Source organism: Tauraco erythrolophus, chromosome 11 (assembly GCF_009769465.1).
Source record: "Tauraco erythrolophus isolate bTauEry1 chromosome 11, bTauEry1.pri, whole genome shotgun sequence".
In the NCBI taxonomy this organism is placed as follows: domain Eukaryota; kingdom Metazoa; phylum Chordata; class Aves; order Musophagiformes; family Musophagidae; genus Tauraco; species Tauraco erythrolophus.
Window position 1 is genome coordinate 5,456,668 of NC_141475.1, and position 16,525 is coordinate 5,473,192.

At 45.5% G+C, this 16,525-nt stretch overlaps 1 protein-coding gene across 6 annotated transcripts in view; it reads left to right on the forward strand.

Annotated features, from left to right (window-relative positions):
* The first annotated feature begins 6,809 nt into the window (after positions 1-6,809).
* YEATS2 (YEATS domain containing 2) overlaps positions 6,810-16,525 on the forward strand; it is a 51,524-nt gene continuing 41,808 nt past the window's right edge. For all 6 annotated transcript variants that reach the window (XM_086618303.1, XM_086618302.1, XM_009987380.2 and 3 more), the window contains exons 1-5: positions 6,810-6,915; positions 10,022-10,119; positions 10,228-10,320; positions 13,400-13,642; positions 15,865-15,980. In XM_086618303.1, the coding sequence (XP_086474429.1) occupies positions 6,816-6,915; positions 10,022-10,119; positions 10,228-10,320; positions 13,400-13,642; positions 15,865-15,980 (650 nt within the window). In that variant the 5' untranslated portion in view covers positions 6,810-6,815. The remainder of the gene's footprint in view (positions 6,916-10,021; positions 10,120-10,227; positions 10,321-13,399; positions 13,643-15,864; positions 15,981-16,525) is intronic.

Sequence of the window (16,525 nt, forward strand, 5' to 3'; positions counted from 1 at the left end):
GCGTTAACTTCTAACCTCAGGAAAGGACACAAATTTCAGTTTCTGGCTGAATACCAAACCCTGCTTTATGTATGTTAAGAATACTGATAAAATACAAATCTCTGCGTATCAGTGATGTAATGGGGAAGTCAGTCCCTGAGCATGTACATTGACATTGCCCTAAAAAAGAAAGTCCCTTATAATGTAAGACAAATGAATCAGATAAATTAATCCTTTTTTAAGTTTCTTGTGTTTCTGCTCACCAAGTGTTACTTTGAAAAGATAATTTCAGTACCTGTGCATAAGGTCTGTTGATAGCAATGGTAATTGCCCAGTAACTGATAGTATGTACTAACGCTGTATATAACTTGTGCCATCGTTGTAAATGAAAATGTAAAAAATTATAGGAGCACTTCATTAGAGATGTAATTTGGAAAATATTCGCCTTTCATTTGATTTCCTTCTTGTTTGTATTAAGCCTTACAATGTTGATTGTCATGCTAAACTGTTTTGAAACATTCTTTATTCTCTAGGTGTAGAGCAATGTCATTGATGTATAGGTATCTTTTAATCCGTGTTTTATAATACTGCACTACTCTGTAAATAACAAAATACTGCTTTCTACGGTTTTGAAGATTCATCTTATAGTTTAGTTGTCTTCTCTTAACAATTTATGTACTGTTACCTATTATTTTGAAAATGACAGTGTTTAATGAACCAGTAAATGCAGAAATGTAGATGTAGAAGAAAACTTCTGCTTAAAATTCTTGAGAACCTGTATTCAGTGCTGAACAGTTACATGTGTGGAACATTGCTAAAATGACAGTTATTCATGCAATGATTTCCTTAAAACAAGCAGTGAGTTATTTTTCTTTTTTAACTCACTAACTCTGTAAATAATTTGCACTTATGGCCTGCTCTGTTAAAAGAATTATTTTTAGATGTACTAGAAAAGAACAATTCAACTTTGGTTTAATTAAAACATACTATTTTTCCAGAAGGATGCATAAATTTGGAAGTTGCATTCCTGAGCCACCTGTTCTCCAATGCATTTCACTTAGGTATATATTAATTCAAAGAGTTAAGCTCCCACTATTAGGCATATCTAGCTACTTGCAGTTTATGGGCTTGAGCAGCAAGTTGGAGTGGCTTGTTGTCTCAGCCAGAAGAGAAGATTGTCGTCTAGTATAATCAAAAGATTTCTGTCATAAACGGTAATAGGTTTGGTAGCTCCAAAGAGAGACAAGAGATAAACTCACTGAGAGATGGCATAAGGAAACACAGCGCGTTTGGGGTTTGTGTGTTTGGCTGGGCTTGCTGAAACCAAGCCGTTCTGGATGCTCCTAAGTTTGCAATTCCAGATGCGGAAACTCAGGTGGTAAAAATAGATCATGTTTGTCAACTCACTGAACTCAGTTGGAGCAATAAAGATGCATTTATGGTCACAGTCTTCTAGTGGCAATGTTCAGGAAAGCCAAAGGTTCATTTTTCCTAATTGCCCAACTAGGCAAGTTATATGTGTTTGGTGGGTTTTTTCCTACCCCTGAAGATGGCAAAAGCCAATTCAAGAGCATTAAGAAACTCACAAGACTTGATCACTGTGAGATAAAATGAATGTCTTCATCTGAATGTAGTCTTGTGCATGCAAAAAGATAAAAATGAAATGGTTTGTTGTGCCTGGTTAAAAAAATCTGAACAACATACACTCAGAAAAGGAGTCTACGAGGTAAGATGAGATTTTTAAGCAGAAATTTGTTATCTGGTGGTGGGGGGCCAAGCAGTGTTTTGTTGGTTTGGGTTTTTTTTTAAATATGTCTAGCACACAAGTTTCCATTAACAGAAATGGATCTCGCTGTCAGTTGATCACAATCGTATCAGTGCTATGAGCATTGCCACAGAACAGCAAGCGGCCTCCTGCCAGCCCCAAACCAGCTGTGTGAATCACACGTTCTCTGCGCGCTGGCCTTGCGTCAGCTCTCGTCCGTAACGAATGTTACACAGTTCATACTACTAAAGTGATAACATTACTGTCCAAGAACTCTTCTTACAGGAATATTTCTTTTTTCCTGCTGCAGTGCTCCAGTCTGTCCTCATATGTTTATGTGTGCCCGTCTGTGCATGTGAATAATTTTGCGATCATTTTCCAGTAGTGCTGTTACAAGTCATGCACATAAAAGCCCCTGTGTACAGCATGTTGATAATGTAATTATGGCTTACTTTGTATTACTAGTTCCAAAGAAAATAATGCTTGTTCATTTTGAAAACACCTGTGCCTTGAATTCACCTATATTTTTATCTATTGTGAAAAAGAGCTTGGATTACTTCTCCCAGTTTATCTTTATTAGGATCGGTCTTACTGTCCAGAATGTTGATGTCCTTCTAAGAGAAATAAATCTTGCCATTCATTAACTAAGTTAAACCTCTTGTTTAGAATATGCCTAGAATGCTTCCATTTTTACAGTGCTATGGCAGATTTAATCTAAGGAAATGAGTATCTGTTTTTTCCTGTTTTTTGTTTCCAGCACTCCTCAGTGACAAAGGATTTGAGCTTAGTCTCTGACTTCCTGTCCTTAACACCAACAGTTTCTTGTTTTAGTCAATAGCCTCTACGATATTTCTGAACGCTCTGACTTGTCAGTCATGAGCCTCGTGTTAAATATATGTAATATGAAGCAATAAGCAAATCAAGAGACTTGAATGTAATGTGCTGTTACTAATTTCATCTGTGTAAATGCTGGACCTATGAGTCATTCTCCTTTCGGTGCACCTGTAGCAATTTGGAGTCTGATTAACAGGAGCTACTTGGCCATGGAAAGTTTACCTCCTGAACTGTTACTCATACGATATTTCATCTTCACCTGAAATCATGTTTCGATTTTTCTTTTTTTTTCTGAGGAAAAACAGCAGTTCATGTTGTTCCTTGCCAGTTCCTTTATTTACTGAAACATAAAAGGCGTAGTTCCACGAAGAGCTGATCTTGTCTTCAAGAACGACCTGGTGCAGTACAAATGACATTGGAACAAAAAAAGTGCAGACCACTTACTGTGTGCCAGAGTCAATGTAATGTTGTCTCACATAAAACATCAAGGTCTTCAGATTGTGCTGACAGTAGAAAAGTGATTTTGTAACGTAGCACAATTGCAATAACACCTGTTATATTTAAATATATTCCTTGCATAATTCTTTGAAAGTTTTTTTAAAGTTCATTGTATCTAATAAACATTTGCCTTTTGAAGAGTTCGCTGTGTTTTATTAAAGCGATGGGAATTTCCAGGGTGGGGCTTGGCAGTGCGAGGAGGAAACTCCTTCCTGTTTTTTCTGGTTCTTGAACTTGTTGGATTCTGCCCCTTTCCAGGCTCTACGTCTATCCCTCAATCCGTTCTTCTGTCTCCCACTGCAGGTCTCTTCCCTGCTCGTCTTTCTGTCCTCATCATGGAACTTACTACTGACACGAGTAAAGGCAAGCTGGAGACTGTGCAGAAGAGTAAACTTAAAGAAAACAGGAAAAATTATAAAGGAGAGGGCTGGGATGTGAAATAGTGGTTAGTTCTGGGTATTGTGATGGGAGAGGATGTGAATGGACCTGGAAGACAAAACTAGAATGGGAAATCAGGAAAAGATAACATAATGCTGGGAAAGTGACTGGCAACAATACAGGTTGGAAAGAATTATATAGAAAGTTTATTTTCCTAAAATTAGCTACTTGGCCATCTCAAGGTCCCAGTTGGCAGAGGCAAAGTAAGGGTTCGGACTGTGACAGAGTGGTGCTACTGCTGTTGAACTCATACAAACAAAGTATTTGGTTTAATAGCCCATTTTTTACAATTACATAGGTCTTTCACATATTTTCTAGTGGAATACTAGCTATACTCCTGACTTCCTCTTCCCTGTAACGTGTATTTTGGATCTCAGACTCAGAACTTGCCCTTCATGCAATCCTAATCTTGCCTTCTTTCCAAAAAGATTTCTTTTAGATATTATGGCAATCAAATACTGCTTCCATAGCTTTGCCCCGTAGCCGACTGAGATCTTATCTGCATCACAAGTCGATTCCCTGTGTGCTGTATTCTGACATGGGGTGTTCTGTAGATACCAAAATAAAGCCCAAGGCACTGGAGCCCTGGGATTCAATATACTCCATGTCTCTGACACAGAGAAATAATTATGAGGAAAGAGAAGCTCTTTGTAGAAACGGTGCCAGACATTCTGTGTTTTAATATAACTAACTTAAATGGACATGACGATACTGCTGCATCTTTCATGTTTTTTACTGCAGCTTTGAGATGGAGAAAACTGGAGTGGCTGCCCTAGTTTCAACGGTTTCAAACCTGAGCCCCAGAGATGAGAGGGTCTCTGTGTTGCACTATTGAGATATGTGGTGGTTTTCAAATACCTCCTAACATGAAATAAAACTTGGCGCGCTAACAGCATCTGCTGCAGTTCTACAGTGTGGCCAGGCTGGTTTACAGCAATCAAGTGGATGTTGCTGTAGTGCCAAAAGTAGGTTACAACCAAGTTCAATGCTTGCAGAAGTTTACTTTCCTGAAAGAAGTATCGTTGCCTGAAAGGGAATCCACAGACTGCAAAGCAATGCACATGTTTTCAGAGCTGGAAGGCCATCTTAAGACATTTTAAGTCTTCAACATAGTCAACTGGTGGCAGTATTTTAACAACAGCCTCCTCTCCCTCTTTCCATTAAGCAGGAAAAACAAATAAAATTGAACTATGTTATACACATACTTTTCCTGATGAGCAGGATGCAAATTCAGGTTTAAGAACCGTCTCCATCGATTTGCCATTGCTCATGTTTGTTGCTTGCTGAGAATTCAGAAAGCAGTTGTAGTAGTGGTCCTGAAACCAGAAAAAAAAAACAAAAACAGCACTTTAATAGCTAAGCCTTGAACATTCAGCATACGCTTGCTAATTAGTGGCCTCATAAATAAGTTTGCTAATACATGTATGAGCAGGACATTAATTTGTGGTGGTTCGCAGCTCACTGCATGAACCATGGGACTACCACAGACCGAAGCACAGTTTGCCATTAGCCACACCTGGCAGAGCTATTACAGTCTGGCCAAAACCAAACAAACTGTGGTGTTAACTGCACTAATTTGGGCAATTTTAGCTCTGATTTGAGAGACTACGAAGCACAGTAAGTAATAAGACTTTTTTGAAGCCTATCTTTAGTGAAATCAGTGCAAAATCTCCCTTCAGTGGACCTCGAGGCAGGCCGGGGCCGCCATCCCAGCCACGAGGTGACACTTGTGGGCTGTCGGTGGCTTGCACGTCAGTCAGCCCTTGCCTCCTTTCTTGGGTTGGTGGATTTTTTCACTAATCATCATCCTTTCACTGATTATCTTCTGTATTAAAATGCCTTCCTCAAATTTTATTACTTACTAAAGTAAGATTGTTTCACCCAGTAAATCAGGATTACGCCAATACGTCAACATATCTAAACGGAAACGTCGCAGCGTCGCTAATCTCGTTAGTTTTCTGGTGCGGAAGGTAAATTACTGCCGCAAACCGTTCGTCACCTCCGCACCCAACGCCGGAGAGCGGCGCGGTCGAGTCTCCACAGCAGCGACCCCGCTCCGGCAGCCTTCGCCTGAGGAGCCTTTCCCGCTCCCTCCGCTCCTCCTTCGCTCAGCAAGCGCACCGGCCCCGCCTGCCCTCCGCCCCGCGGCCGGGCGGCACCTGCCCGCCGCGGCAGGTGCCGGGCCCCCGCCGGGGCGGTCGCTGGCTCCGTCCCGCCCCTTCGCCGCTGTCCGCCTGCGCGGGCCCCGCCCCAGCCGCTGACGGGCAGCCAGGCGCAGGGCCCTGCGCTCATGGCGGCGGCGGCGCTGCTGGCGCTGGCGGCGGGACGGGGCGGCGGGGACCGGCGCTGAGCGCCCCGGGGCGGCGGGTGCAGGCGGCGGCGGGGCCGGGGCCGGGCCGGGCGGCGGAGCGCGGGTGAGCGGCGGGGCCGGCCAGGGAGGGAGGGGGAGGGAGGGGGAGGAGCGCGCGGCCGCGGCGGCGGCTTTGTGTGCGCGGGCGGGGGGAGGGGAGCGGCTCCGGCCGCGCACGTGGGCCCGGCCGCGCGGGGACCGTCCCGCCCCCAGCGCCCACCCGGGGCGTCCCGCCACCGCACCAGCACCGCCCGGGCCCGGGCCCGGCCGGCCCGGCTCGGCTCTGCCCTGCCCTGCCGCCGCGCCTGGCGCGGCCTCAGCTTTCCCTCGCACCTCCGGGTCCTGCCCCGCGGCGGCGGGAAGGCGAGGGGTGGCGGCGGCGCGCGCCGGGGGCTGGGGCCGCCGTCCCTCCGGTGTGCGGACGGGCCGTGCCGCGCCCGGGGCCTCCCGCCGCCGAGGGGCCGCGCAGGCGGCGGCGACACGCTGCCCCTTCCCCGGGGAGGGGTCGCGGTTCGGTTTAAACAGTTCCCAGGGCGCGGGGGTGTTATCCCGCAGCGGCGGAGCCGAGCAGCCGGCGAGGGCGCGGGGTAGTGCGGAGGCACCGGGCTGGGCGGGCGAGGCGGCGGTGCCTCGCTGTCTCCCCGCGCACACCCCGCTGGCGGCGGGGCGCCCCCGGGGGGCTCTGCCCCAGCAGCACCGCCGGGGCTGCGGGCTCACGGTGAGCTGCGGAGGTCGAGGGTAGCCGGAGCTCCCGGACCGTGCAGAACGGGACCGGCTCCGGGCCTTGCGGCTGTGGGCCAGTCTGTAGCAACCCGGGACGGAGGTGTCCCAGCTCTGCTGGGAGGCGCGCCGCAGGCCTGCCCGCCGTGAGAGGTTGAAGCCTGCCCAGGAGGTCGCTGCGGGTGACGCTAATGCTTTTATTTTTCCTCTCAGTGGAGCAGCGGAGAGAACATGTCTGGGATCAAGAGAGTGATCGCAGAGAAGGACCCCGACTATGAGGAGATCACCGTCACCCATCCCAACAAGCGTCACAAAGCAGCCGAACAGTCAGGTAGGAGCTGTCAGAACTGAAAGGGTCTCCTGGGTGGAATTAGAAATGCTGTGGATGTGCGTGCTGTCTGCAGACAGGTCAGGAAAGGACCGGGGTAGGAGCTTGGAGGTCAAAGGGCCGAAATTGATCAAGGGAGCTAGTGATACCTGTGTACAGCCAAATGAAGATGTGATTGTCATACACGGAGCCATTCCCACCTGCTGACTGTACTGAGCTTCAGCAGGGCATGAGGATGCAGACCTTAGTGCATGATAGCAGCTAAAGCACAAGTTCTCTAGGGCCCTACCTGTCTACTTTGATTCCTGGTGCTTGCTGATGTATTTGCCAGTGCATCTTCCCAGCAGTTACTCTTGCTGAGATGTGCTCCAACCTGTGCATCTCTTTTGCAGTTGAAGTCTGCTTCTGGAAGGATTGGCATTTTTTTTTACTGTTGGGGGGATACAGGTCACAGTACAGCATCAGGGGGGAAGAAATCCACAACCCTGCAGTAGGGGTAAAAGAAATCCATGCATGACTCTGTGGTAGGTAGGCTGGCTCTTGGAAGATGACAAATGTTTGCAAGAGTAGGCAGATAAAGTGAAATGGAGCAGTGTAGAAGGGGTAAGTCAGGGAGAAGGAAGGGGTTTGGAAAGATGCAAGGGAGGAGGAGGAGGAGTAGCTACTTGACTGAAGGAAAGGTGGATAAAGAAGTGTAGCAGAGAGAGTAGTTGGATGAGTAGGTTTGCAGTTGGCACGCTTGGTTATGCTTACTTTGGGAGCCAGGCTGTTGGCTGGGTGCCTAGGACAGGTTGCAGTCGTCTCTGGGCAAATGAGAGTGGAGCTTCTTGCCCCTGGGACAGGGAGTAGGCTAGTGATTTTTGGCATAGCGCAGCTAGTGAGAGGATCGTGATGGGAGGAGCTGACAAACAGGGAGATGAGAAAACCGAAGCTGGCTGTGGGATCTGAAGAAGATCCAGGAACAGCGCAGGATGCCGGAGCTGCCAGTTGGAGATGGCATGGACAGATGATGGCTTTGTGGGTGATGTTTTGGAGGACAGCGTGCAGCTGGACAGGTCTGAGGAAGCTGAGCTCTGGGCTGAACGTGCTGCTGGGTTGATCCTGTCTGCCAGGTCTCTTAGGGGCCATGGCAGTGAAACTGGCCGTGGCAGAAGAGTGTCACCACTCCCAGCTGTCTGCCCTGCCTGGCTGCCAGAAATTGCCACCCTCTGTGCTGGTGTCCTGGTGACCACAGACAGGATTCTAATCGGCTTCTGAAGCAAGTTCTCAAAAGGCCTTAACAGTTAGCAGGCAGAGTCTCAGGGCCTTGGAAAACTGTCCTTGCCAAAGTGAACTTTGTGTTCAGTTGATTCCTTCAAACTGGCTGCTTTCTTCCTCTCGTGGAAGATCTCCAAGTTTTGATACAGGAATTCCTTAAGTATACAAATTTCACTAACACGATCTTAATTAGGGGCTGTGGTTGACACTAAGCTGGGAAAAATATGAAAACAAAGTGTTCTTAAAGGCCGCTGTAATACAACCACAAATCCTAAAGTGCTTTAATTGTCATAATGTTGGTGGTGCGTGGCATCAGTCTTGGGAAGAGATGTAGCTGTCCCAGTCTGAACTGTACATCTCATACCTTAATCTGTTTAGGTTTATTTTAAGTGTAGCCTTACATGTGAATTTCCTAGGCATCGTGTTCACGGTTTGAGGAAAATTATATGCCTCAGTTTTGTAATTTTGCGTTAGTCATACAGATTCAACAGTAATTCTGTTTTAATGTAGGCTTGAACTATTTCTGGTCTTAAAATATATATACATGGATATCTGCAAATAAGTACGTATGTTTAGGATACCCCTGTTGCAAGTGGAAGCATCAGTTGCCTTACTCCTGTTGTTGGTACATGATCAGGCAGTAAAATTACGTATACTAGCTGGAACATACCAGCAAAGTCTTGATTCACTTTTGATTTCTTTACTCTTTCTGTTGGGATATTAGAAACCTCTTCAAGTAGATACATACCCTTTAGTCAAAGAAATGCTTCTTCTGAAGCTCAGAACAAAGTCTTGGTGCTGTTGTCTCCTATTCCTCATAGAAACAGTGTCGTAAGAATTTTTTTTCAGAGGAAGCCAGACTGTTTCTCTGATCTGCTTTGTAGTGGTGTCACTATTTCTGACTCAGGCTGGAGGACCTTTTCCAGACTTTCCTCTAGAAGTGCAATTCCTGCTTTTCCAAGTTCTTGCTTAGAACTTGCTAAAAGCAGATGTTGTTTGAACCTCCTTGATATGATGGAGGTGACTTAAAGGAGGGGCAATATTAAATTCTATGGTAGGTGTAAAGCAAAAAGAATTACTCTTCCTATGTTTGTACATGTTCTGGAGAAACACAGTAAGATGCCAACTTAGTTCTTAGCTGCTAATTTGCAGTAAAGTATTCGCACAGTTTGAAATATTAAACTACATGCTTTCCACCAAGGTCAATAAACTGCTGCTGAAAGGCTAAAATTTTTTGACTGCCGTGCTGCAAGAGGATTTTGTGAGAGGTGGACCAGCTTTCAATAGTGTAGTTTCCTTTGTGGGTAATAAAAGGCTTGTAGGCGCTCCAGAGCAGGCTGCGCTTCTTACCAGCGCTAAACATATAAAGTATTAGTTTGCTTTATTATTGCTGCATGATGTGGTGTAAATTTCCTGGATGTGAATCGGGCCAAAGAGAGCAGAAAAACGTATGTAGTGTTCCAGCGTACTCCTGCGCCATCCCAGCGGTAACTGCACTTGGCCATAACACATTTGAGTTTTCCTTTTACTGTTTACAGCTTTACTGAGACAGAAGTAAACAGACTGGTCCTGTTCTTCCCATCTTCTGTTATTCGTCATCTCAGACCTAAAAAGGAAAAAAACAGCTCTCCACATAAGCCAGCTTTTAAAGATACATGTGGTTTTTGTTAAGACAAATTACTTTCTTTTGCAGAAAAATGATCCTTCCCATTTTTTTGTGTGTGCTGAACTTATTATCCCTTCACTTCTCACTCCATAATGATTTCTGATCTGTATTTTTTCAAACAGAGCCTCAAAAATCGAAATGTAAATACTTCCTTCTTCTTTATTTTCCATGTCTGGCCTTGTACAGCTCGAGATGTTGCTGTGCAGAAGATTGAGACAATTATAAAAGAACAATTTGCCGTGGAAATGAAGAGTAAAGAGCACGAAATCGAAGTTATAGATCAGGTATAAATGTTTTGTTCTGAAAAACAGATAAGATCCTGGTGTATAGAGGATTTTGGGGGATTGTTGCAGTGGTTATCCATTCCTATATGTTACCTCCTCTTTTTGTAGCGCCTGATTGAAGCAAGAAGGATGATGGACAAGCTGCGTGCCTGTATTGTGGCTAACTATTACGCCTCTGCTGGTCTCCTTAAAGCTGGAGAGGTAAAAATTACTTTGGGAATAAGACGACTTTTGGGAATGCTTGCAAAGGAAGATGTGTAGTTCACTGGCTGTTCAGCTGGTGTTTGGTTTTGAGATGTGGTTTTCTGAAGCAGTGGAATACGAACTGCAAATGGGGTGGCAGTGGGAGAGGTGAGCTGTGTGTCACTGACCAGGCCTCGGGTACTCAGCAAGACGAGTCTCCATTGAGCAGTGGAGAAGTCGTTCAGCAGTTGTTGGTTTTGGTTTCTAAAATACTCTGTGGTTTTTTTCATCAGTTCTTGCATGAGAGCACCTTGCTTCTCACACACTGCAGGATTTGTCCTCACAGAGCCCCAAAAAGTGGGAAACATGTTTTCTCATTTCACAGGAGGAGAGTGGAAGCAGATGGATTTTGGAACTTCTCAGGAAAAAAAATAATAATCAAGATTTCTTGAGTCTTGGGCAGTGCCATGAAACCATCCTCCCTTTACCCTGGCAGTCAGTCTGTTAATGGTTTCGTGAACAGACTGATGGCCACAGTAAAGCAGGAGATAAATCAAGGAGATATCACAACGAAGTTAGAAGTTCACAAAAAAGAAAAAAGCTGCAACCACCCTACTAGTTAAACTCCAGTTCCAAGCACGCTGTCCTTAATGGCCTGGTAACTGCAGCGTGTTCGTAACTCACACTGAGGCTGAATGCAGACTCCTGATTAGCTGGTAGTGAACGACATGTCAGTATTTTAGTTACCATCGTTTCAGTTCAGGGAGTTTATCTGATTGCCAGTAAAGATCTGAGCTGATTTTGAAAGCTGCAGATGGGTGCTGAAAACCTGGGTTTCATTCTAGTGCCATGAGAATTTCTCTTCCAAGCAAGGGCTCGCGTTTCTATTCCTGTTTTCCTGTTGTGATTTCCAGAAGACTTGGAGGGGGTTCAAACCAAAAAGGTCCTGTATGGTTTTCCCTCAGTGAACTTGAGTTGATCAACTGGAGTTGAGAAAGCTTGTGGTGATATTGGGAGGCTTGGAGACCCTTTCTCCCCCCCAGATTTTTTGTGCAGGCGATTGAAGAATGTGAGCTAGGTTCTGGTCTTTGAAAGTGTATTTATCCGATGTCACCACGTGTCAGCAAGAGCTTGTACTGGCCCCTGTTCAGTACTTGTTCTGCCATGCAGGGTGTTAGTTTTTTCCTTGCCAGTTTTCACACTGTCCAGAAATGCTAACTTGTGTAACTGTTTTGAAGTATTCACAAAACTTACTGGTGTGGCCTTGCTTTGTATACTTTTCCTGAAGTTGCTGTGAGCTTATGGCTAGCGTAGCTATATCCGATTGCATTTTAATTTTTTTTCTAAAAGACCTGATTTGCATGCAGACTAAATCAGTTCTCTTTTTGTTTTGAAATTGTTACTGGTTTCAGTTTTCTTTGTTGTCTATTTTTAATGTATGGTTATTGTATATTTGACTCTGGCAGTGAATGACTCTCTTGTTTTTGCTTCTGGTAGAATGGGAATCTTTGTAGTTTAATTCAGAGCTTCTAGGAAGATGATTTGCAAATTCCTAACTTGTTCTCATAAATATAAACAGTTCTTCAACCGAGTGCTGCTGGGTTTTGAGGCTTATGGTTCCATATGATTACAGTTTATTACATTTTCCCACAAATTAGCAGACAAGGGGTTGGTCATTTTACTTGACTAGAGGTAAAAAAAAAAAAAAAAAAAAAGAGGTTCTTGGTAGTGATTTGGTTTGTTTTTTGGGGGTTTTTTTTGGTCATATTGTGTATGTGTCCCAGCCGTTGGATATATGGATGTAACTCTCTCTTGAGAGTTGGTAATTGCTTCGCTCACGTACCTAATGGACAATCAGAAAGAAAGCTCTCAAATGAGTCTTTAAAGTCCAAGGTGGGACAATGTTTAACTCCACTCCCGTTGCCACCTCTCGAGGACAGTTCTGCTACTTCATAGAGACCGATATCTGTCCTCATGCCACTCCCTCCATCACGTTGGCAGAATTTTGGATCAAGGATTTTCTGCGGATTAAAAATAACCCTGCAAAGGAAAAGAAACCCCAGATAAAAATAACAAAAACCAACCAAACAGATCCGAACTAATTTTCTTGATTTGTTTTTCTTTGCGACCTGCCCCTTCCCCCTGAATATTTGTGCCAGCTGGGCTGATCCGGGTGGTTTGGACAGGGAAGAAGAAAGCCTTTCAGCTGGTAATGCCTGCAAGAAAAGCTGTCAGTGCAACTCTAGTGTGAGCCTGTGGCTTCGGGAGCTGGAGTGAGCTTATCTGTCAGTGCTCTGCTGCTGGCAGAGGGGTGTTTCTGCCGCCTTCAGTTGATTCATCATCAAACCAAGGTGACAGGGAGGACTGATGGCTGGAAGAAGTGGCCGAGGGACGCTTGCTTTGAGTGATGGGTGTTTTCCTTGCTACTTTTGAGGTTAAAAGCAAGCGTAGGAAAAAAATGTTTTGGGCCTTTGTCACAGTAATGAAAAAACCCAAAGATATTTAAACACACGCATACCCGCCCCATTCTCCCCCTTGCAGGTTTAGGAGGATCCAAGATTAGCTCTAGGATGTCCATTTTGAGGAAAGTTTGCTAACATGCCTAAGCACATTATTCTTTATCCTCCGTTAAGCTTTGGGAGCAGACAGGGTGCTCATAAGCGTGGCCTGTCTCATAGGCATTGGCAAGACTGCCAGTCAGTATCAAAATTAAACAGTCTGATGCATTTACGTACCCTGCGTGCCTGAAAGAATCGGACAGCTGTGGCCTTTCTGTGTATGGTAAAAGACTGTAGGTGTCTGTGCAGGAAGGGAAGCTGTTATTTTCAGAGGGACAGTAGGCTGCAGTCCTCCTTTCCAAAATCAGGTGGATTTCTGGGATCAGAAGGTCTAAAAGAACAGATTCGATTTGGGGTGCTGTTTCTGTAGAACCATTGTGAGCTTCTTATCTTTTGTGTTGTATGTTTTTGCTGCAAAGTAACTGATTAAATATTTGCACTTTCTTCATAACGTTGACTTTTCCTCTGCTGGCACAGCTTCGTTTTGATCTAGGCTGCAGGGAAATAGTGACCGGATCTGCCTGACCTCTTTGTTGCAGGGGACCAGGTCATGTGATGCAACAATTCTTAATCACCCTTCAATCAAGAAATTCTTGGAATCGCCCTCCAGATCGTCATCTCCAGCTAACCAGGGCTCAGACACTCCATCTGCCAACCACTCCGAGAGTGACTCGCTCTCTCAGCACAATGACTTTCTCCTGGACAAAGACAATGGCAACTTGGACGCAGACGAGCGGCTGACTAACAGCCTGGACCAGAGACAGAGCAGAAATACTGGCCGGGTAAAGTAAAACTCGAGTGGTGGTCAAGTTGTTGGAGGTGTGTGCTCTGTCTGGACTCAGTGCTGGCACCAGGAGCTCTTCATGTTTTCACCCACCTTGCTGAAGATCTGTTTCTTACCCTCTCCAACTGCTTGCTCCCACTCTCTCAGCCTGGCTTTGCTGTAAGGCTAACTGAAGTGTATGTAACTTGGATAACTCCTCTTAACTCAATCTTGCCCAACAGTGAGGTCAGCCAGGCAGCTGTGATAGCGTTCGTGTTAGCCGGTCTGGCTGCTGCTGCCATGGTTGGTAGCCTCTGGGGAAGGAGCTATTTCGCAGCTTGAGCAAAGGATTGTGCTCTGCAGATGGAAGTCAGGTCAGGAAGGGTAGAGCCTGGTGTGAAGAGCAAGATGTGTCATTTCCAGCAGTGTTTTTAAGAAGCGATGCTGCTGCCTGGCCCTGGGTGCCCATGGAGACTGCACTGCTTAGAATGGTTGAACCACTGGAGTTTGGGGTTTGGCCTCCTCAGCATCCTGTGGATAAAACACAGTGACTCCGGTGGATTAGCTCACCCTGGGAGCATGAGCTGGTAGCGCCTGGGTGCGTAGCTGGAGCTGTTTTTCTCTTGGTGGTGCTGCTTGCTGTTGTGCTAATATTGCTGTTTGCTTAACCAAATCAGACTGACTCAGGTTAAAAATACCTTCCTTCATTGTTCCCCCCTACTTTTTTCTGGGTTATTTTTGACCTGGATCCATTCCCTTTATGGCTAACTGTGCAGCTACAGAAATGCTTCACCTATTGGTTGTGGTTGGCTCCACTGGGGAGGCTCTCTCACTGGCTGCAGGTGAAATGCAGCTTGCTAGGTGAGATGAAACTCTACCATTTCCTTTCAGTTCCTTTAAGCTGTCAGGCCTGCCAGAGCAGTACAGCCTGTAACCCGAACTGGGGATGGGTGTATCTCATTGCATATGACTACGTTCTGCAACTGAACAAGTTGCAGTAACGTGGCAGAAAGAGCAATGGGTCGGTCTCCGTTGAGCAGCATGGCAGCCTTGATGACAGGGCTGCAGTTTGCTGAAGCCCTGGCCAGGGTCCGTAGCAGAGGGCAGGTACACAATATGTAATGTGGACCCACCTATATTGTAAACCACCAGACTAATATAACTTGTTTCTGCGCTGAGGACATTGGTGGAGCAGTTGTATTGCTTGGCTGTAGCATGTTGTTACGGCTTTGGCCAACGCAGCCCATGGCCCATAGGTGGCTGAGGGAATGATGAGGAACAGGAGGCATCCCAGCCTTCTGTGGCTCCTTGCACCAGTTTGGGACATCACTGACTTGACAGGGCAGATGTAGCAGTTCCTGGTGAATCTGCTGCTCCCCACACTGACCCTCGTCTGACCAGTGCTCAGTGGAGTATGCTCCAGGAAGCTGCAGCACCAACTTCTGTTGTTCACGAGAGTTTGTCAGTCCCTTGTTCTCTGGACAGCTTCTTTATCCAACAGTCGTCGAAAAGCCTCTCGTTCCTGTGCAAACAGTGCAGCCTACGTTGGCACTGCGGGTGGTCATGTCATTGTTTTGTCAGGGAGATTTGGCCACTGCTGAATAGCTGAGGTTATGCTATAAGGTTGCTTAGACTGGATTTATTATGCCCAAGAATTGCAGTAGATTTGTAGGCTTATCTAGACGTCGGTGACGTGGTATGGCTGACCGCTGTCCCTGTTGAGTTGGAGCTGAATTCTTGTTTCAAGCCCAGCCTCAATTCTGCACTGTGAAGCAATGTTGCAGTCCCTCAAAGCAGCAGAGGCTGGGAATGAGAAAGATTTAGGTTTTCAGAAGCCACTCATGGGAGATTCAGCTTTGTTTCTGTTTAGTGACCAACATGATGACTCTCTAGCAATGCTTGATTTTTTCAGATAGTGCAGCAGCAGCAGTGCTTTTGAAACCCAAGCTGAAATCATGGCTCAGATCCATGGTATGTCGCATGATGTGCGCACAGTTGAGCCGTGCAGGGAACACTTGGCTAGGTTGTATATCATTGTTGCGCGCCTGGGTTGCTTAAACGTGCCTGGATAGCAATTTCCGTATTTTTAGGGATGATTCATTGCTGATCTCTCATTTAACTGTGCAGGTTTACTTTTTTTAACAACACTTTACTTTTCTAGCACCAAACAAAATGATGTTTAAGAGGAATGTTTGGTTTCTTTGTTTGCCTTCTTTTTTTTTTTTCTTCCTCTACCCTCAGGACAGTTCGAGTGTTTCAAGCTCTCAAAAACCAGGACAACGCAATGCCGGACTGTCAAATGATGAGACTTCACGGCTTTATGTGAAGAAAACGATTGTGGTTGGCAACGTCTCCAAGTTAGTATCCAGAGTCTGAGGGATGGGCCTTTATTTCAGGATCAAATGGAATAAGAGGTTTAAATTAGGAGACAAATAAAATTGCTCAGCTGTCGCAACTCAAGGTATTGCCCTTGAATAATCAGTGTACCCAAGGCTGCCCTCCTTGAGTGTCTGCATGAGTTTTTTTTGTGGGAGGAAGAGGTGTTTTAGTAGTTTTTTTAATTTTTTTACACGCACACACACATACATATATATAGAGAGAGGTTTTAAGATCTGTTTCTTTCAAGGAGAGTCTTTCAGCCTTCTCTGGCCAGTTAGAAATCCCAAGTTTTTCCATGAAAATTTGGAAAAGCAAGTTGTCCTAGTGGCTAGTTCTGTGGGTCCACAGGGAAAATGTGTTTTTTTTAAACAAAAAAACCCACAACCAACCACAAACTACCAGAATTAGGAAAGTTGTGAAAGTTCAGAATAGTCTGAAGAAATTTTTTTGTACAGTTTTTATTTATATTTTTTTTCAAAAACAAATTTAAGACAAGTAAATATACATAACTTTTGAACTTTGA